The sequence below is a fragment of the Podarcis raffonei genome, chromosome 14 (genome assembly GCF_027172205.1).
Source record: "Podarcis raffonei isolate rPodRaf1 chromosome 14, rPodRaf1.pri, whole genome shotgun sequence".
Taxonomy (NCBI): Eukaryota; Metazoa; Chordata; class Lepidosauria; order Squamata; family Lacertidae; genus Podarcis; species Podarcis raffonei.
This window is the reverse complement of record NC_070615.1, coordinates 21179017-21201582: the sequence shown is the minus strand read 5'-3', so window position 1 is coordinate 21201582 and position 22566 is coordinate 21179017. Positions and strand designations below refer to the sequence as shown.

The following is a 22566-nucleotide window of genomic DNA, read 5'->3' as shown; positions in this document are numbered from 1 at the left end:
CTCCCTCCCTCTCGCCCCAGCTGCCTGGCCTCACCCGAACTTGCTGTGGGCTGCCTCTTCGGCCGGATAGCTCGGAATGGCCCAGGAAAGGCGGGCAAGAGCAGCGCCGCAGCCAATCGCCTGCTAGAACGGGCATGACTTGTGCTTGGTGGGCGGAGGCGGGCGTAGAGCAGTTCCTTGAAGTCAAGTTCGGCGGAGAGGTCAGCGCAGGAACGTGCCTCAGGAGGCGGAGGAGGGAAGCGCGCGTTGGCCTTAAAGGAACAGCAGCCTTGTTTGTTTGTTTTTTAACCCCCTTCTTTCTTTGCTCCCCATAGATATTGGAAGGTGTGGGGAAAGGCAGTTCTCTAGCAGCAGTAGCAGGGGGCTGAGCTTGCTGGGGCCTCGTATGAAGGCCGCTTCATAATTGCTGTCAAGAATATGAGGTAATTGTTGCAGCCAGATTCCTAGGAACAGGGGATGCAGCCTTGTTTATTTACTGCATTTTTATACCACCCTCTCCTCCAAAGATGGGACGTGGGTGGCGCTGTGGGTTAAACCACAGAGCCTAGGACTTGCTGATCGGAAGGTCGGCGGTTCAAATCCCTACGACGGGGTGAGCTCCCGTTGCTCGGTCCCAGCTCCTGCCTTCCTAACAGTTCAAAAGCACGTCAAAGTGCAAGTAGATAAATAGGTACCGCTCTGGCAGGAAGGTAAACGGCGTTTCCGTGCGCTGCTCTGGTTCGCCAGAAGCGGCTTAGTCATGCTGGCCACATGACCCGGAAGCTGTACACTGGCTCCCTCGGCCAATAAAGCGAGATGAGTGCCGCAACCCCAGAGTCGGTCACGACTGGACCTAATGGTCAGGGATCCTGTTACCTTTACCTCCTCCAAAGAGTTCAAGGGGGTGCCCTTGTTTTTCCTCCCCTTCCCCGTTTTAGCCTCACAACAACCTTGCGGGGTAGGTAAGGCTGGGAGACAGCGACTGGGTGAGGTCACGCAGGTCTGAACCCCCAGGGACTTTCCAAGCCCTAGGCCTAAAATCAGTTTAGTAAATTTGCAACAAGGCTGTAAAATAGTCCAGTATCATTCTCTCCATATTGCTGGTGAAAGGCAGGGGATTTGAACCCAGGGCTCCTAGGTCGTAGGCCAGCACTCTAACCACTACACTGCACTGGCTCTCAAGTCAGGATAACTTTGCATCAGTGAAGACAAGGAAGACTTTGCTTAGACCTGCAATTCCTGTTGCATGCACCTAGACACAGAAAGTGTTTCTAACTTAATTTTGTTCCTTGCTTTCTAATTTTGGCGCATATGTTTGATACAGTACAGACTCCGCTAACCCAGAAATAGTACCTCGGGTTAAGAACTTTGCTTCAGGATGAGAACAGAAATCGCGCGGCAGCAGCAGGAGGCCCCATTAGCTAAAGTGGTGCTTCAGGTTAAGAACAGTTTCAGGTTAAGAACGGACCTCCAGAATGAATTAAGTACGTAACCAGAGGTACCACTGTACACGTTTACTATGTTCTTCCAGCTTGTGTCCGATATAAACTGTGCCAGCTATTGCCAGTGAATGGCCCTCCTTTTTCCAAGAGCTGCGTGCGAGATTTCTGCTTCTCGCACACAGTCCATGCAAGCAATAATTTTCACATGCCTCCCTTTGTACACACATTCTTGAGTTCTTGTAGGGGAACTCCAAGTTGCACATGCCTCAGGCCCCATAAACCCTCTGGGAGCCCCTGGTTCTGCTGGTGAGCTTCTGAAGAGACATCTGCTTGGCCACTGTGAGAATGGAGTGCTGGCCTAATGGGCCCTTGGCTTGGTACAGCTGGGTTCTCCTTGGCCTCTGCCATTGTTGGACCATGCAATTGGCCAGGCTATTAGGAGTCTTTTGCTGATCAAAAGAACAATTCAGGTTTTAGCAGCAGACTTCAGACACAGAGCTGGAGAACAACACCCTGTTGTTTTGGAACTGATTGTGCATCGCCCATGGCTTTGGTCTGGATCAAACAATATGGCATGCATTAGACCAGCCTTTGCCAACCCAGTGCCCTCCAGATGTTCTGGATCCCAACTGGGTCTGCGTGCTGTCTGGGGCTAATGGGAGTTGTAATCCAAAACATCTGGATGACACCAGGTTGGCAAAGGATTAAATAGGCTTTTCTGTCTTTCCTCTCTTGAAATCTTTCTTTTTTTAATAGAGCAACATTCATGGGCAAGGCGCTTAAACATGCAAGTTGAAAGATCTTTGCCCCAAAGACCTTGCAATCTAACCTTCTACACAGGGGATATGTGTCCCTCCGCGGTGAATTAATTCCAGCTATCGCAACATCACTGCCTGGGGAGAAGCTGATTTGAGCGAGGTATGTAAATTTGGCACCGGTCTGTTTACCTTGGTTCGCTCTTTCTTTCTTTCTTTCTTTCTTTCTTTCTTTCTTTCTTTCTTTCTCTCTCTCTCTCTCTCCCTCTCTCTCTCCCTCCCTCCCTCTCTCTCTCTCTCTCTCTCTCTCTGTCTGAGTTTTAATAAGATGTTCCTTGGATGGAGAATTTTGTATGTGACAAAACTACTGACAGCCTCACATGTGTTATCACATGTGTGTGGTTTTGGGCCAAAGCAGGCATGCTCTTAACTAAACAAACTTGGGACTCAGTTTGTTTTGGGACCCAAGTTGTTGTTGTTGTTATTATTATTATTATTATTCATTTCATTAGATTTCATTTCATCAGTTGCTTTTTACAATAAAAAGTCTCAAGGCAACTTGACAAAAATACAATACGATGTGTGACTTTTCAGACTAAACCTTTAGTGCAGCTGCCCTGTGGAGCACATCTTCTCTCAAAATTAGACAGGCATAGTTTTCATTCTATTCATACACCTTAAAAAAATTACCCAGGCCTTACTAGATGAGCAAGTCTATTCACTGATAAGAACTTGTCTCCATTTTTTGGAACCTTATATTACCTGCTTTGTTGTATGATGTTCTATGATACTTCTAAACGTCTAGCAGTTCATCAGTATTTAAAATAAACGAAAACATAATTGTCACGAGGATGAAGCAGGATAAAAGGTAGACGAATCTGTCAGTCTCTGTTTCTCTCTGTTTCTCACTTTTCCAATATTTAATTCAGTTCTCCACATTTCCACATCTCTTTGCTGCTATTGTTTTTTAAGTCCACATGGAAAACGCACCAGCATTTTAGTGCAAATTTCTCCTAATATACACATTCTTGTATGCAATTTTGTGTAATATTCACAAAACAATTTCCCATTGTATAATGCATTTTTGTATGCTGTTTTCACTTGTATGCACACTTTACCCTGGTATATGATTTTTTTGCACACTTTACTCGACTAAAGAACTGCCTTGCAAAATTTGAAGTGTGAATTTTGAAGGATGGCTGCATTTTGGTTTGTGTATTATTCTGGAAAGTACAAATTAAGTGGGCTTGCCTTTAAATCCAAACTGAGTCAGATTTGTCCTGCCTCCCTATATATAACTGTTATAATGATAATTCTCCAGAGCCCTAGACTGGACTTCCCTTTGTTTTGCATATATCATTCTAAAAACACTTGGGTGTTCTCCAGCCAAGGCTCAGGCTGCAGCTGTTCAAATTGGCATCCAACTTGAAAGCTTTGTCCAGTACTTGCACAATTAGATATTGCAACCCATAAATCGTTTGAGTGATTATTACTTTCGACGTTGATTCCTAATCTGGGATTAATAAAAAGCGGAGCCTAGTGAGATGGCAGGTTGTCTTTTTCATCATAGTTGGCCATGTGGGAATCCCTCTTAACGAGATCAATGGCAAAGAGTCAAGGCATTTTCAGAACTCAAAGGTGGCCAGTGAAAGGGAGGTCTTTTTATAATCCTTTTGTGCTGGTAACCTCTGGCACTTAGCGTATGTGGGGTTTTTTTTTGCAATTTTTAATATTTTGCTTTGTCTAATGCTGTGTTTCCCAAACTTGGGTTACCAGCTGCTTTTGGACTATAATTCCCATCATCCCTTGCTAGCTAGGGATGGTGGGAGTTGTATTCCAAAAACAGCTGGAGGCCCAAGTTTGGGAAACACTGGTCTAATGGGACAACAGGTTAGCTTTAGTGAAGGACAACAGGCTTGCCATCTCTTGCTGCACTTAGAAGAACATATGAAGCTTCCTTATACCAAGTTAGCATTGTCTACACCAGGGGTAGCCAGTGTGGTGGAAGCCTCCAGATGTCATTGGACTACAACTCCCATCAGTCCGAGATACCATAAACAAATGATCAGGGCTGATGGAAATTGCAGTCGAATAGCATCTGGAGGTCACCACATTGGCTATCAACAGAGGTCTTTCCCAGCCCTACCTGATGCCAGGGATTGGACTTGTGCAAGCAAACCAGATACACCCTACCTATGTCCTCTTCCTTCTTTGCCTGACCGTGGCTTTTGCCTGGCCCAAGCCCAGGCTTAGAAGGGCTTGAGGGGAAAACCCAGTTTCTGGAGGGTGTTTAGAACTGCAGTCTGCCAGCCTGACTGGAATTGGTCGCAGAGGATCAGTGGGGCTATCCCTTGGGGGAGCAGATTCAATGTCGGATGTTCTCCTCCTTGTATTTCTTTATCTATAGTTGGATATTCTACGGCACTCATATTAAAGGATAGATCTTGAGGTCAGGAATGGAATAGAGAGCCTGAGCCCCTCTGGGTGTTGCTGGGAGTTGAAGTGCAAGATTCATGGCAGATGAGGCTATGAATGACTACTAGCCAACGGGGGCTATGTTCTACTTCCATTGCTGGAGGAATGCCATTAGATGGGTATCACAAGTGCACTGCTGCTCACACGTCCTGCTTGCTGACCCGACAAGGACACGGACTCTGCAATCACCACCTGAGGCCCTTCTTTGGGTGCCTCCTCCATGAAAAATGGGCCTTTTCTGCAGTGGCTCCCTGTTTCTGGAAATGCTCTCCCCAGGGAGGTTCAGCTGTCGCCTTCATTGTACACTTTTAGACACCAGGCGAAAATGTTCCTCTTCAACCAGGCCTTTAGCTGATTGAGAGTCTCTGACATAGACTCTGTGTCATTTTAAGCGGAGGTTATTGTTTTGTTTATTTTTGTTCTTGTTTTTATTGTGCACCTTGTGGTTTTATTCTGTATTTTTATGTTACGAACCACCCTGAAATCTGTGGATGAAGGGCAGTATACAAATTTAATTAATAATAATAATATCAACAACAACCAAATATTAAATGTTTACATTTAATATTTGGTTGTTATTATTATTAACAACTAACTTAGATATGATGCATTTCACGTTGTTAAAACAGAAATATAAATTTAGGCTTGATAAGGAAGTAAGGGTTGCATTTTTAAAATCGCCCCCTCGAGAACAGAATAGGAGGGGGAAATACAAACGCTTCCCCCATGGCTTCAAAATTCTGGAATTTTTACATCTCATCCCACTCAGTGATTCTGGGTACAATAGTTATTTGCCTTATTCGGTAACAGGTTATTTAAGGCATAAAATTTGGCAAAGTATTGGTTGTGATTCCAGTTCACTGTTGTGTTTGTGATGTGTATATAACTTGATGAGTATCCTTTATTTTCTTTTTGACAAGTGTCCTTTATCTCAAGGGAAAATTTCCCTCAAGCAAGGTGCAAATTTTCCCTCAGGATGAAAACGTTGAAGGAGCAATTTAACAATTAGTCAGCAGGTGATGCTGTTGCCATAGATTATAACAAAATGTCTCCTCACAAGCTCCTTGTGAATGTAATAAGCCCTGTTTTCCACTATATATTCTGGTCACAAATTGGTACAGCTGCTGCTGAGGAGACGAAATAGGGTCAGGGTGGATCTGTGTAATTAGGGGCCACAAGAAAAGATGCCTGAGTGGTGCTCAGACACCACTCAGGAAATACCTAATCCCCACCTCAAATGGGAGTGTTGGCAGAAGTGGTCCTACCATTCGCTGAAGAAGGCTGCAAAGGGACGAGATTTTGAAAGTCAAGAGCTTTGTTTGCCACAAAGCCTGTCCTTGGGGCTGGCCCTACCATTAGGTGGGTTTGTTTATTTATTTTACAACTTCATATACCATTAAATGCCAAAATAGGGTTCTAAGAAGTCTGAGGTAGCATATGCTGGAAGCGGTGGTGCCAGCCTCCTGGCTGATTTCCCTGACCTCGCCATCTCCAAATTCCCCTCAGGGCCCAAACTCGAGACTTGTGGCAGTCGAGCGCATGATTTGCATGCAAAGACCCCCCCATGCCAGCATCACCAGGTTAGGCTGTGGAAAGTCAACAGCAATTCCACATACAGCTTACGCAGGAAAAAGAATTGACTGAAGGAGCTGCCTGCCTCGAAGTACCCTCTATTTCTTTGGCAACAAATTGCCCCTTGTTTTCGTAACAAAAGAAGTTATGTAGTAGAATTGCGTACGTAAGGCTGTTGGCTTAGCAAAAGAAATGGGTCTGACCATTTCAGTGGGCCTCCTCTTCTCCAAACCCCAGTCTTACAACTACTGAATCATATTGTTGGTGATGATCCTGGGAATAATTTAGCCCAACCTCAGTTCTGCAATGCTCTTTTATGACAGTTTTAGTGGTGTTAGTTTTGCTGATCTGTAGCCTGCATTAGATCTATGTTCTGGATAGGGTATGGGTAGGGTAGTGGCATGCAGTGAAATTTTTCTTAGGGGTATAGTTATTGGCAGAGGCGCCAGCTTGCAAGGGTGATGTTGGGGACATCATGTGTGTGATGTTGTCCTGACATTGTGTGCGAGAGCATCATGACTCCCTAAGCTGGACAGGATGCTAGAGCCCTTTTGCCTCCTTCCCAAATCTGGGTGGACTTTGGGAAGGTGGCTCTTGGACCATGTTGAAGTATTGTGCCTCCCTCCCTAAGCCAGGCAGATGAGTCCTAGGCTTTGGGAAGGAGGCACCAGGATTTAATACTTTAATACTCTAATTTATGGGGAACATTTAGGGGACTAGCCTAGTCTCCTGACAGCACACCACTGGGTATGGGGAACTTTTGGCCATCCAGGTGTTGCTGAACTACAGCAAGTATGAACCTCAGCAAGTATGGCCAATGATCAGGGCTGATGGGAATTGTAGTCAGCAACATCTGGAGGGCTAAAGGTTGCCTGAACCTCTTCTACAGAGAAGCAGGGAAGAGATGTAACTAGCAGGAAATAAAACAATTAACAATAAAGCATTAAAAATGTGGGAGGTGATAGGGAAATATTTTGCTTTGCTGAGCCCAACTTCTAATAAACCTACATGTGTGCGCACATATCATTAGTCCTGTTTTGTTGGAACCTTCAGTTATACTGTCAGTAATAATTTGATTATTGTTTGAGACCAAACATCGCAAAATGAGAGATTAGGACGGTTGCCATGTGACCAAATGCAAGTTATCTCATAAGTATGCTTGTCCCTGTTCAAAGAAGTGTAGCTAACGGGCAGTGATGTAGTGTCCCTATTAAAATCAAGGAATGGGGAAGTAGTCATGCAACTGGTTTTTGAGATGCAACTGGTTTTCCCTCCCTCCGTCCCCAGACTTCTCTTCTGAGAGAAGCATGGCATTGCAGTCAGATTACAGAGCCTGAAGCTTGGAGGGGGCTGCAGTGGGCACTTCCAGAAGGAGACTGCAGAGGACCCAAGAGCATTTGGGAAATTTGCTGTGATATGTCGCTGCTAGATAAAAAGAGGAATGAGGCGGCTCTGGCATCTCAACAAAAGGATTTCTAACAGCAGAGCTGAGGGAAATCTCTGCTCAGGTCACCAGAGAGCTGCTGTTCATCAGCACTGGGTTAGGCTGATTGGAGCAATGGTCTTGACTGAGTATAAGGCAGCTTTGCAAGGCACAGCATGTATTAATTACCCTCAAAGTTGAATAATTACTGCTGGAGCAACTGGCGACTGCAATTATTCATGGAAAAGAAAGTAGACTTGTCTTGGATGCACCTTATGCGTTTTTGCCAGGGAGAAACGTGTGGGGAAGCAAATGAATTTGCAGGCTGTAAAACAGCAAGCGAGCGAGAGAGAAATGGCTGAAGTTTTGTTAACCACCTGTGCATTTTTTTAGGTCATGGAGCAAGTCTGTTGGACAGAGTGCTTCTGTCCCGCCAGCAGCTTCCACTCTCCATCTGAGAGCTGGAGGAAATTCCTGGAGTCCCATGATATAGACATGTGCGTGGCTCAAGAAAATGCAGGCGGAGCTGGGCCAAGTGACAGCTCGCACTCCAGCTTTGCTGCCTGCATAACAAATGCCTTCTAAAGAAAACTGGAAAGTCTCCTCCAAGTAAGTTTGTCTGGCAAAGGTTAGGACCCAGTATTAATGTAGGTTGTCTAGCTACTAGATTTCTTGTTTCTGACTTAACTGTCTATGGGAAACAGACCTTTTTACAGGATCTCTACTGAAGTCATTGGCTTTTAATAATAATGTTGTTGTTGCTGTTGTTGTTGTCAATCGATCAGTTAAACTTATACCCCTCTTACTCCTTCCTCTCCAAAGAATCCAGGGCATTAAACACACAAAAGATAAAACAATAAAAACATCCAAAGACAATTCCACTACAGATACAACCTTCAAAAGGCTTAGTGAAAGAGGAAGGTCTGTGGTAGGTGCCAAAAAGACAACAGAGATGGTGCTTGTCTAATATTAAAAGTGCTATTTGAAGCAGCCCCCCCTTCTCCTTTAAATGAAGGGGGGGTTGCTTCAAACAGTGCTTTTGCGAAGCGCTGTAAGGCAGCCCCTGCACTCAACATTTCAGTTGAAATGGGAGTGTGGGGACTGCTTTACATCACTTCTCAAAAGTGCTGTTTGAAGCAGTTTGTACACTTCTCTTGCCTCCTCTCAGGAGAAACGCATGAACTGTTTCAAACAGCACTTTTGAGAAGTGCTTTAATCTTCACTCATCAGTCGATGAGCAGGGGTTGCCTTGACTACACAACACGGTTCTCTGCTTAGAACATGGCACACAGCCAACACAGGATTAAATCCTGGCCTCCCAGACCTCATCAGGGCAGATGGGCATGCTTTGAGGATAATGGCTTTGTGGACCAAACTGGATTCACTGGTGGGCCAAGATTAGCCTCCAGCCTGGAGGTTCTCCACCCCTGGTCTACCCTGACTGGCAACTACTCTGCAGGGTTTCGGGCAGAGAGTGTCTCCCAGCCCAACCTGGAGATGGCAGGGATTGAACCTGGGACTTATTACTGGCAAAGCAGATAGTCTATCACCAAGCCACAGCTCTCCTCCCAGTGGGTTGTTTGACTTGTTGGCCACAAGGGGAACTTGTGGCTTTGGTTCACACTCTCAAAGCTAAAATGCCAGCATCTTTTTTTTTTTTTTGCCAGCCCTACAGATTTTGTGTACATTTTTATCTGCAGGTAAAAAAAACCTTGATTGATTCATCTACCCAAGGGAGCAGTTCTAAAGAGCTTTAGACTTAAGGGTTTTTGTTTTGTTTTTAAGGAGGCTGGTAATGCTCAGCTGCATTTCTGGGGATTGAAATGAGAAGGTGTTCCATTATCTGGCTTGCTGGAAAGGAATTCCCATCCAGAGAAAACCTCTTAATGTACAAACAGTCAGACTGGCTTGCTGGTAAACCCTCAAGAGACTGGTAAAGCCGTCAGCTTCTCTGAAGACTTGAGAGTGAGTGGAGGGAACAGGTGGACTCCGAGGACTGAGGAGCGATTGCTATGCTCTAAAAAGTAAAACAAAAAACCCCAGCCGCCCTGGGATTCTTATTCAGGCACTGTTTTTTGAAGCACTGTAATGGTCTGGTTTTGCCTGTCCCCGATGAACTCAATAGAAGACTGTTCCAAAGGGAGCTGGAAGCAAGAGGGAAGGTACACGGAGCTGTTGTCCCTTGGAAATCATCCGATCCTATGCTGGTTGTACCTGCCAGACCCACTGTAGATGCAGCTCAGAATTACAGGAGGGCGTTTATTGGCAGAAGTCTCCAATGCCTCCAGCCAAACCTATTACAGCATTAATTCTCTCTCACCCTCCCAACTTAATGCAATGCCTCTTGGCTTCCTAGGGAGCCCCCACAGGCCTTTTGTTGTTTAGGGAGTTCAACAATTACAATCTCATCTGGCTCCTGCGCATGATGGACTCTTCCAAGGCTAATGATGTGTTAATAGAGAGCGACCTTTGGACAAGGCCTGTTGTGTTTTGCTGCTGTTTTATAGCCTCGATGGGAGGCTGCCTCGGTTAGTACCTCGGATACCTCCAAGAACAGGAAGCCTCCTTGTGCTGGGAAGGCAGCATTGGACCGAGGAATGGAGATTATTAATATTATTAAATTTTGTATACCCCCCTTCATCCGAAGATCACAGGGCGGTTCACAATATAAAAATACAAAATGATAACACAAGATACGTAATTCAAAAACCATAAACAAATCAATAGCCCCTCCTCCCACAAACACATTGAAAAGGTCATAGAATGTTTAGTCAGCCAAAGGCCTGGTTATTGAGAAACATTTTTGTCTGGCACCTAAAGATATGCAATGAAGGGGCCAGGCAAGCCTTCCTGGGTAAAGCATTCCACAAAGGGGGAGCCACCACAGAAGAGGTTCTCATGTTGCCACCCTCTGGAACTCTCATGGAGGGAGTATATGAAAAAAGCCCTCAGATGAAGATGGCAGGGTCTGGGAAAGTTCATATGGAGAGAGGCTTTTCTTGAGATATTGCAGTCCTGATCCGTTTAAGGATTTATAGGTTGAAACCAGCACTTTGAATCGAGCCTGGAAACTAACTGGCAGCCAGTGCAGTCGGGCTAGGATTGGTGTAATATGCTCAGACTATTTGCGTAGGTGAGATGGGGCACTGGGGCAGGCTTCCCTTTGCCAACCAAAGGTGTAAAAAGGGTGGCTTCCTCAAGAGGAGGAGGAATTCTAGCAATTGTGGAGGAAGGCCAGATGAACAGCTCACTTCTTCCACTGATGGTCTCTGGCTGCTGCTACCTCCAAGAGCAAAGCAGTAGTTCTCCAGCAGTGAAGCTTGTTAATGTACCGTGGAGCTTATAGTCAGCTAAGCTTCTAGGGCTGCCCTCGATGGGCTGATTTGGCACTTGTACCCTGTTCCCTGGTGCTGTGGGTTAAACCACAGAGCCTAGGGCTTGCCGATCAGAAGGTCGGCGGTTTGAATCCCCACGACAGGGTGAGCTCCCGTTGCTCGGTCCCTGCTCCTGCCAACCTAGCAGTTCGAAAGCACATCAAAGTGCAAGTAGATAAATAGGTACCGCTCCGGTGGTAAGGTAAATGGCGTTTCCGTATGCTGCTCTGGTTCGCCAGAAGCAGCTTAGTCATGCTGGCCACATAACCCAGAAGCTCCCTCGGCCAATAAAGCGAGATGAGCGCCACAACCCCAGAGTTGGCCACGACTGGACCTAATGGTCAGGGGTCCCTTTACCTTTTACCCTGTTCCCACGTAGCCTCTCCAGTGGTCTGTTTTGGCTCTGAGTGTTGCCACTTGGTGCTCAGTTGGTAACTAGAGTTTTGAGTACATACAGTTTGATTGCAGCATTGGGTTTGTGGGAGAAGAGTCATCTCCAGTCTCTCTTGGCCTGAGCAGTAATATTGTTCAGGGTGTTGCCATTCCCCATGCCCCACTTTTGGTCCAGCTCTGGCTGTTACAAGGGCCTTGCAGCTGTGCCAGCACCAACATTCTTCACTGTGTTTTACTGCCTCAATAAAAGTACAGGAAGCTACCTAAAACAAGTCAGGCCAATGGTCCCTCCAGCTCTATGCTGACTGGCAGAGGCTCTCCAGCATTTCATGCAGAGGGTCTCTCCCAGCCCTACTTGGAGATGCCAGGGATTGAACCTGGGACCTTGTGCATGCAAAGCAGATGCTCTAACCACTAATGTGCAGAGCACACTGGCTTGAGCCTGTGGGGCAGTTGGCAACTGACTCCCCAGGCAAATTGAGCCCCGTCATAACAATTACAGTGGAACCTCAAGTTGCGGGCAAAATCCGTCCTGGAGGCACGTCCGCAACTCAAAGTGTTCGCATCCAGAAGCGCCACGTCTGCACGTGCCACGATTTAGTGCTTCTGTGCATGCACGAGCGTCAAAACCCAGAAGTAACTTGTTCCACTACTTCCATGTTGCCGCGAGACACAAGATGAAAACACACAACCTGAAGCGGACGCAACATGAGGTATGACTGTAGAGAGGGGCTAGGACCCAGAGGAAGTGATTTCATTTCCTGATATTCTGGTGGGGCTGCAGCAGTCAAAGGGCCATTTAGTCCATGCTTTTTCAGATGCTGCCAATGATGACACATAACACATCATGTTCCATTGGCTTGTGTGGGTTATGGATTCTGCAGCCTTAATTGTGGCTGCCCATGAGGCCACTGCTAAATACAATTTTGGCCTGGTGGAAATGCAGTTGAACTGACTCGCTCTGCACAAGAGAAAGCAAGTATGAGTTTAGGATCATGGTGCCAACAGAGCAAGCTATCCAGAAGCAACTCAGGTCTGCATGATACAGGTAAAAGCAAGACTTGCAATTATTATGGAAAAAATACATTTATTATTGTTGTTATTGCTGCTGTTATTATCTTATACATGTTGAACCTTTAAAAAAAATCCCCAGATTGGAATGATCTCTTTTAATTTACAATTTGTTGCATTAAGCTTTACTGGAATTATTATTATTATTTGTTTACAGCACCAGAGTAGGGTGGGGCAAGGAATTAGAAATATTACCAATGGCTACAGTTCATATGGAAATTAATTACTGGGAAATATATCTATATCTATATCTATACACACACACACACATTTTTGCACTTGGTATTGAAAAACGTAACACGGTATTATTACCTTGCATTAGAATAAAATATCAGTATCCAACTGCAAAGGTGTTTGTTTGTTTGTTTTAAAAAATCATATAGACAAAAGACAAAAAGATAGCACCATATGATAATGAGAATCTACACTCCGTATGTGACAACTTGTGCAATTACAAATGTACAGTACTTAAAAGCAGCACATAGAAAATGGATTTTAGACAATGGGATTCCTACCCTTGTAAATCCAAGAGGGCGGGCTCAAAGGGAGCAAACCAAAGGCGTTGCTGTAGCTACACTGAAACCAACAGGTAAGTACAGTAAGTACACAGTAAGTACAGATGAAGAAGCCACAGCCACTGTATGTGGGTGCTTGATGTGGCATTGATGCTCCTCATGCACCCATATTAATTGCAGTGTACACACAACATTGCTGGCATCAAAATGGCAGCCTGTACTCCCCATTTACGGTAATCTGGATTTTCCTTTTCCCAAGAAAACTTGGTAAATTAAAAAACAACAACACGAAAACAGGTTGCATCCAATGTAGGATTAAAGTCACTTACTGGCATACTTGCTGCACTGCTGGAAGATGGTTGTGCAAGGGAAAACACAATGACATGACAAAAGATCTGTGCGTTTAATGGGGAGATGGGCAATAGGACTGGTTTAGGAGACGGAAGGTGAAGAAGAAAATGTTGTGAACTTCAGCCTTGCTTCAGATCTTGCAATGGCCCACCAGACTTTTTCAAAACCAAATTTTATTTGAACAAACCCTTGCACCATCTCAGCAACCGTTTTGGAAACTGCCCTCAGTTTCAAGCACTTAATTCACTGTACAGCAGGGATGGTGGGAACCCATGGCCAGGGGTGCCAACTTGAATAAAATATTGGGGGGCAGGTAAGCCCCGTCCTGCATAATCCATCACATGACACAGCACACACAAACCATTTGAACACCAATGCTCTTCAACTAAGCCCCTCTAATATTTTATTGGAGGGGACTGAAGGGGTCTCAACCACTAGGAGTTGGCTTCCATGCCCATGACACTCTAGATGTTTCTAGACTCAATTGCTCATCTTTCCTGCCTGTTAGGCATGCTGGGCTGGGACTGGTGGAAATTATAGAGTCCAACTGCACTGGGAAAACCACAAGTCCTCCATCCCTGCTATACAGCATAAGTGTAAGAGTGGCATGTTGGGTCAAAGGAAGACCTAGCCTAGCGTTTTGTTTCCAGTGATCCTCCAAGAAGGCACACCATCTGTGCCTTGAAGGGGCTACCCTTTCCATGTTGTTTATCCCCAGCACAAAATATTTAGAGGTACACTGCTTCTGTGTACAGAGGCTCCATTAGCAATTGTTGCTAGCACCAATTAGGCCCTAGCTCCCATGGATTTGTCTACACCCTTTTAAAAAAAGCCATCTAAACTAATTCTCAGTCATACAACCCAGTCTCTTTATCTGCAAGGTTGGCATTTCATAGTGCAAGGCAAAAGATACCTTCAGCATGCAGGATCATGGCTCTTTTGATTGCAGCCTAAGTCATGATGCTGTGAGCTAGCTGATGAGGTCTGGCTATTCGGACCAGTGCCAAAGTGATGGAAATGAGTTGAAGCTTCTCTGCCAGTCCTCTTAGCACAAAGGCCGGCCTGCTACCCACTCCATCCCAAACAAGACTTTTTCACAGCACAGAACTGCTGGGTTGGGGTCTGAAAGGAACCCTGGCACAACACTGGCACTCTGTAGGGTACAGGCAGGCTATCAGCCTGGGATGGGCCTGATCTCACAGAGCAGAAGCAGAATGAGGATGGGATGATCATTTTACTAGAAGCATCTGACCAGGGATCACCTTAGTATGTTGGTTTGGTTCGTTCATGAACAGTTTCCTAGATGTAGCCATAACATCTAGGAGACACCAGCAAAGAGGCCTGAAATGCAGTCTGAATGTCTTTCTATGATTGATTTTGAGGAGGAGAATAAGGAACACTATAAAGACATTTAACAGGCCAAAAGCACTACTACTACAACACCAAGTGAACTCAACAAGATAAACTGGATTGGATAATTAGTAGCTACACTATAGAGAAATTTGATAGAATCCAGAGAAAGTTGGGCAAATTTTTATTTTTATTTTTTACGGGGTGGTGGTGGTGGAATATATCACCTTTATCACCTATTCCTCGTCTCGGAAGCTCACAGAGTAGTGGAAGTCAGGTTGTTTTATTGTAACCTCACAACAACCCTGTTTAGGTTGACTTCCCCAAGACCACCAAGTGAGCTTCCAGGCTGAGGAGCGATTTGAACCCAAGTCTCCCAGTAAAGTGCAGTCCTAAGCATGTTTATTCAGAAGTAACTCCGAGCGAGTTCCTACCACAGTCACTCACCAATGAGACTTGTGTACACCATCAATCAGCCAATGTCCAATTGGTCCCAATCCAACACAAACTCTCTGGATTAGATCTGAGGTTATCTCCCATAAGCTAGACAAGAAACAAAGGGTTGTAGCCAATGTTAGCCTACCTCAGAGGAGGGCCACTGAAAGTAATGTGCCTAAGTTAGTTATCATGTCTATTCATTTCAGTGGGTGTGCTCTTGAGTAGGTCTAGCAATGCATCCAATCCAAAATGTGTAAGCTTTCCCCATCTTAGGGAAGTTTTAGACTACAACTTCCATCAGCCCCAGTCAGCACAGTCATATGATGCTGGGGACTGATAGGAGCACAGCTGATGGGAGTTGTAGTCAAAAACAACAGGAGGGTAGGCAGTTGGGGAAGGATGTACTAGGCTCACCACCAAGACTACACAGTGTCTTTGCATATGGCTGCCAAGTCATCATTGCAGCCCTGCCTGTAAATATATGTATAAAGAATAAAGAGCCACAGAACCCTGCCCCACAAACAACCTGATAATACAGAAGCAGGCTAGCACCAATGGAGCTCAGCGAGTGAATAAGCTCCTTTTGATCCAAACATTCCCACTGCCTTGAGAAGGGTTAGAAGCTGGTCCTGAATTTTCGAGCACCATTATCTTTATTTTCATCTTGATAAGATCCCAGGTCCGTACTCTGGAAAACCCAGTTCATTGTCCAACATCTGCCATGCCTGAGGGTTTTTTTTAAAAAACCAATTTGTGTAGTAGATTGATTTCAATGTCTTTTCATAGGATGAACTTTTTTAAAAACAAAAACAAAATGCACATCCAGGGATCTTTGTGAGTTCTGATTTCAACTCGGGGCCATTTCTGTATTAGGGGTGTCAGAATGTCCTAATATGAACTTGGCCGTCCAGTCAACAGAGTTGCGGAGGACAGAGTGGCTTCATGGAGCAAAGCCTCCCATTTGCTACCTACTTGTCACCGTAGCGAAGGTGTTGAGATGGAGATTCACAGCTTAATCTTCAGCACTGTGGCTGGAGATGCAAACATCTGACCTGAATGCGCTTTGTTTAACAGAGCATGTTTAAATCGGCACACCCATGAAAGCGGCAATGCTTCTCTCTGCTTACAGTACTGCTTGCCATAGAGCCTGTGAAAGGTAATGTCTGAACTGCATCGGTCTTCCACAGCAACCCTCAGAAATGACATTTCTACTCCGTTTTATTTCTTTGGAGAGAGAGGGAGAAAAGATTCCCACCACTGAATGCAGGAGTGGCTGGGGCGGTGGGGTAGAGCTGTCCTCCCAGCATTGGTGTCGCTGCTGCTTATCTGAACAGTGTGAGGGCTGGTGGGGTGGGACAGCAGCAAGGTTCAGCACTGCAGTAGGAGAACCAGATTGGCTGTGCTGGTGATGCTGTGCTGGGTCTTTCCCACAGCCCTGTCCTGCCTCTGTACCATCCAGGTGAGCTGTAACATCAATGCCGCTGTTGGGAGGGCAGCTCTGTGGCACTACCCCACTGGTCCAGATCGGAAACGATAAATGATGTCCAAACCGGAGTGTGGGTGTGGAAGAAGAGAAACAGGGATATGCCTTCTGCCCAGGAAGAGATAAAGTAAGGATTCTCTCCCAAAATAATAGAGCCGAGAAGATTTAACCCCTCTTCCTGCTAACCCCTGTCCCCCAGATTCAACACATCAATTCTAATACTGTGATCGCCGCACAGATGTCCGGACTTGTTGCAAAATAATAGGCAGCACAGGAATGGGAACCTGTGGTTTTCCAGATGTTACTGGACTAAAGCTCTTACCTTTCCTGACCACCGGCCCTGATGACTGAGACTGATAGAGATTGGAGTCCAACAACCTCCAGAGAGCCACAGGTTCCCCATGCCGGACATAAAAACTTGCTTTCAGTGCTTAGCGCTGACCCTTCCACTGAAATTTCTGTGCCACATGTGGAGGTGCATTATGCAGCTGCAGTTGTGGGTGCAGTGGGCCAGGCATGTTTTTATGCAGCTCAGCTGGGCTACTGAAACTGGTCTGATGGAAAACTTCACGATTGAACTTGATGTACCACTGTAGAGTTATGAAGCATTTTGAGTTGAACTGGGTCTCCTGGGATCATTACAATCGTCTTCTATTTATGTATTGCAACACTGGATAAATAAAGCACCTTAATAAAAAAAAAAACAAGGCAAAAGAGAATATATGTTGGCAGAGAGGAAGCGGAATGTCAGCCCTTGATTCGTTTTTCTTCTTCTTTTCACTCCTTTAAAATTATACTCAGTGGAATGCTGGCAGCAGCTGTGGCGAGCTTTCTGCAGAGATTTCAGATGCGTTCATCCACTGCTGTTTGGCTTTCAGGAGCTTTTCTAGCAATGCCTCTTTTTTTAAAAAAAAATTAAGCATTTCATTAATGGTTCTTGCTTTCAAGCCACCCGGCCTCCGCCCGCACTTTCGGGCTGGGAATGGAACGTAGAAGCCAAAGGCTGAAGCATTAAGTAATGTCTCTATCTACACTGAGTTATTTGCCAGAGGCTTACCCTGTTGAGGTACATGTAACTTTAGTCAATTTAATCACTTTTCAAATCTTTTCCTTTTTTTTTTAAGTAAAGGAAAATGGTAGCAAGCCATCCAGTGGCTGGAAATAATCTATATATTACTGGGGGGCGGGGAGGGAAGTCGCAACGTCAAAACATCATAAAAATCTCTAGGATTGGCTTCGAGACGAATTTTTCTTTCTTTCTCTTTTTCAGTCGTGGATTGCTTTGGTTCATCCGGTCTGCAAAAGGAGTTTCAAGTCCTATTAGGTAAGTGTTGGAATCCACCAAGTCTGAGTGGCTTGCTGAAGATCTGGTAGGCAGCTTACCCTCAAGCTTGCAACTTTTCCTGGCTGCACTGGGCCAAGGTCCATCTATTCAAGCATTTTGACATTTTAACAGTGGCCAGCCAGGTGCCGCTGGTGCCCGATGGTGGAAATGGCCATCCCCTGTTGTTGGTCACCAGCACCTGGTATTCAGAGGTAGACTGCCTCTGTGCATTTGGGGGGGGGGATTCCATTTTGCTGTCATGGCTGTTTAGCTATCCCCTCCCCCCCCCATGAATTTTGTCTAATCTTTAAAAGAAAAAGAAAAAAAGCCATCTAAGCTAAGTGGCTATTGCCACTATCTTGTGGCAGGCAGTTCCATAAGTTAATGACACATTTTGTATGAAGCAGTACATAGGAGCTGTAAAACCCTAAAGGAGCAAAAGGCGGGTGTCATTAACTTTTCAGTTGCATCTTGCTTGCATAGAAGTCTCTGCAGGTCTGGCAACAGCGCTGATACCACCTCATGTCCTGGCAGAGATTTTTCTCCCGAATCACGCGACAGTATACCATCCACTGGTCGCCTGTGCACTTGTAGGTCAGAGCAGCTTTTAGAATATATTGTGGGGTGGGAGGAAGAGAGAGAAAAAAAAGATAGAAAAAGTTTTCTGGGGAAGGGGCTGGGATCACAGGGAAAGGTTTACACAACCCACAATACTCTGTATTTATGAACATATAAAAACAATTAGCTCATCTAGCCTCGTATTCTGACTGGCAGCGGTTTTTGAGGGTTTCCTCCCAGCCCTCTTACCCTTAGGCAGGCAACTAAGGCCCGGGGGCCGGATCTGGCCCAATCACCTTCTAAATCCGGCCCGTGGACGGTCCTGGAATCAGTGTGTTTTTACATGAGTAGAATGTGTGCTTTTATTTAAAATGCATCTGGGGGTTATTTGTGGGGAATAGCAATTCGTTCGTTGTTTTTTTCAAAATATAGTCCGGCCTCCCACAAGGTCTGAGGGACAGTGGTCCACCCCCTGCTGAAAAAGTTTGCTGACCCCTGCTCTTACCCCAAGTCATTTTAACTGGGGACTGAACTATGGCCGTGTTTTCCCTGTGTGGTTAAATTAACTTCAAACACATCACCTGAATAAACTTTACAGCAAACTTGGAAGGCAGGCCAGAATGATCAAGGCTCTGGTGCGTGGATGCCCCCTGCATGCACTAGGGCTAACAGTCATGCAGAGGAATAGCTAGGCACAGCTGATCCATTCTGTATCGCTTATTTGTCCCAGTCTTAAGTTCAGTTGTTGACATCTGTTTGCGATTTATTTATTTATTTTTAAAAGAACCCTCATGGAAATTTGTCAGGATTTTACTGTGGCGTTTTCCTCGTTGTACACATTCTTGTAAAGCAACTTTCCCTAATACAATGCATTTTTCTTGCATAATTTTCACTGCCATGTGCATTTTTTGAACACATTACAGTGGTACCTCGGTTTTCGAACGTCTCCGTTGATGAACATTTCGGTTTTCAAATGCCGTAAATGCTTTGGTTTTTGAACACGCTTCAGAAGTCAAACATGCCAAGCGGCTTCCACTGAGTGCAAGATCCTGAGGCCTGGCTGTCGGCTATTGAGTTTTCAGTTTTCGAAAGTTTCAGAACTCAAACGGTCTTCCGGAACAGATTATGTTCGAAAACCGAGGTACCACTGTACAGTACTTGATTGGAGAAGTGCATGGCAAAATTATGAGAATTGTGAATTTTGAAGGATGGGAGCGTTTCTGTTCTCATCTTGTTATGGAAAGAGAAAATTAGGTAGATTTGCCTTTAAATACCAACTGGATCACATTTCTCCTCCATCTCCACCTGGTCACCCTGAAGCTTGCCTAAGGCTGCCTAGTAAGTCATAGCTGCTGGGAAACTTGAACCACTTCACGCAGGCCCTGTGCTGCTGCCATAGCTCTCATGAAATATACAGAGTCTAAGGTTGGGAGGGTCTGAAGCTGCTCCTCCACCAGTCCTTTCCACCACCCCTACTGGTGCCAGGTGAACACAGAGGCTCGCTTTACTGATCTGGGAGGAAGGTGGTGGCACAGATCAGCGATGCAGGAGGTGCCCTAGCTGAATCTCTTCTCAGAGTTTTATAATATACAGCAGGTGTGGGAGATCTTTGGCCCTGCAGGTGTTGCTGAATGACATTCTCCTATCACTCCTGGCCATCGGCCATGCTTGCTAGGGCTGATGGGAGTTGTAGTCCAGCAACTTCTAGAGAGTCAAAGGTTCCTCACTCCTGATATACACACATGAGCACCATGCTAAGACCTGGCAAACTAGGATGGGTGTTTACTTCAGTACTTGACTTCCTGGGAATCTCCATTTTCACTTGTGTGTGTGCTTTGTTTTTTTAAACACAAGTTTGTAGCCCTTGCAATTAGCAGGCACATTTAAAAATGTTTGTTCAGAGCACTGTATACCCAGGGACCTCCCACTTATCATACATGGGAAATATTTGAAGTGGACATTTTCCAAATTAAGGCCAAATGTTTCCTTCTCACAGAAGAGGGAATCCACATGTGTCAGGAGGATCAACTAGACAAAAGCTTTCCTCCTGGGAGTAGTAGTGATTTCGGGGGTGGGGTGTTTCATCAGGACTGCAGTGGAAGAAAGGAAAGATATGAACCTTCACCCCCCTTGCCTGTGGCTTCCAGTCTGGTTCCCCCCCCCTTCCATGGACATTGTTTGGGAAGGGGGAACCCCTAGACATGTTAATTGCATTTAATCAAGGCCGAACAGCAACATCAGGCAGGCATCTTTTTTTGAAGGTTCTGAATAGCCACTTTCAAATGCTTTTAAAAGGCTACTTTTATTGTTTTATTGTTTTTGTAAACTGCTTTGAGGTTTTATTACAATCAAGTGGTACATATATACACGTGAAATAAAACAAATATATAAATATACTTGGTGTGGCTGAATAAGTCTATCCAGACATGTAGAAGCTATCCCAGTATTTTAATGTGGTTTTAGCTTATAGCGGATTTTAATTATGTTTGAATGCTTTAAATATGTGTTTTTAACTGGGATTTTTTTTTTACTGATAATTTTAGTGTTGTTCCCTCCCCTTTTGCAAACTGCTTTGAGGTTCTATTATAATCAAGTGGCATATAAATATTGTGAAATAACTAAAATAAGCTTGATGTTACAGAACAAGCCATTATTGGATCTCCTGCTGCTTTTGTCCACTTTTAAGCAATGTTGGGGGCTCAAGTCAGAGTAATGCTGGTGGGACAGAGATGGGATTGATCAGAATAGCATCAGTAGGGGAGGGGTGCAGTTTTCCTGATCTAAATGCCCCACCCTCTGAGGTGCTTTTAACCCTGCTGTGCAAATCTGCCGAGCCATACCTGTTCTGACACTCTACACATCAACACAAAGTCGTTGGAGAATGGTCGCTAGCTTCAGAGTTTGTTTCTTTAGGGTGACAAATGCAGCCATACTTACCAAGTCTTGGTGAGGTAATTGTGTTCACATTGATCTTCTCGTTACAGGCCTCTTGGTGACACTGTCGGTAGGCTGCAGGCTTGGAGAGGACAGGGCATTCGTTGCCATGGCGACCCGTGACCTTGTGCATGCACTGTACCACGCGGGACTGAAGGCCTTTCCCACAAGTTGAGGAGCACTGGAGAAGAGAAGGTGACCTTGGTGAATTGTATATAACAGTCGGAAGGCCCATGAAGACAGCGGAGAGGCTCTTGGGATGACATCAGATGATGCCCAATTTGGCTTTGAAAATCCCTGGCAAGTAATGCAGTTAGCTGATGCTCAAACCGCAATATTTTTGGACAGCTTCCCTTTAAAGAAGGTTGTGCAATTGAGCTCTGCTGGCTAACCCTGTCCCTCAGGAGTCTTCCAGTCTCCGTTCATGGCAGGGCCCACACCACAGGAAGAGGAGGAGGAGGAAACAACCCTTTGAGACAAGGGGAGAAGCTATTGTGGCAGTTCAGAGACAACAAAGAGGCTCCAGTCCAGTCTGTGAGGTGGGGTGGAGTGGAAGACCACTGGAAATCAGGAATGGGGCCTCTGGTCAGAACTGGTGCATCCTGCACTTTTTTTTAACATGTTCCAGTCATCTGCACACTATGAAAACAAATTTGCAATGTCTTTTACACAGGCACACATACATCAATGTGAGTGACTTCAACATCTTTTATTGTGAAATGTGAAAAAAGTTATCTCCCTGCCAAGTTGTTTCTAATCTAATAAACATGATATGTTATATTTTCCCATGCAAATGGGGAAAGTGACTCAGCTGCCTTCCTTGCACCACCAGGAAAGTGCAAATCCCCCGACCGGGTTGCTGTTCTGATAGTTCCACTCAACTTGCAGCTAACAGCAGCAGAAACAAATTGAAGCGACATAGGATTTGGCTGTTAACTCTCACTTCTCTGTATTGACCCTGTTGCTTTAAACACCTACTGTGATATACAATGTACCTCCCTTGCCAACACATGATGCATGTATGCTCTCCATTGTTGCTGTTCTTGATCTCTCCATTTCCTGATATGTAGGTTGGAAGTCTAACATTACTAAATATAACCATATCCTCACACTTGGGGCTAGGTCCATA

General features: G+C 45.2%; 1 protein-coding gene and 1 long non-coding RNA gene across 4 annotated transcripts in view; one reads left to right on the top strand and one right to left on the bottom strand.

The window, feature by feature from the left end:
- Positions 1-1491: 1491 nt before the first annotated feature.
- On the top strand, positions 1492-22243 carry LOC128401616 (uncharacterized). Of its 2 annotated transcripts, none has more exons than XR_008327489.1 (3): positions 1492-2339; positions 17892-17945; positions 21488-22243. It is a non-coding gene; the product is annotated as an uncharacterized LOC128401616 (long non-coding RNA). The 2 variants fall into 2 exon arrangements; XR_008327488.1 differs by lacking the exon at positions 1492-2339 and adding an exon at positions 11768-12126.
- The window catches only part of ADAMTS17 (ADAM metallopeptidase with thrombospondin type 1 motif 17), a 174230-nt gene continuing 169886 nt past the window's right edge, over positions 18223-22566 (bottom strand). For both annotated transcript variants that reach the window (XM_053364884.1, XM_053364885.1), the window contains 2 exons: positions 21441-21618; positions 18223-18549 (listed from right to left, as the gene is read on the bottom strand). In XM_053364884.1, coding sequence (XP_053220859.1) covers positions 18398-18549; positions 21441-21618 — 330 coding nt within the window. In that variant the 3' untranslated portion in view covers positions 18223-18397. The remainder of the gene's footprint in view (positions 18550-21440; positions 21619-22566) is intronic.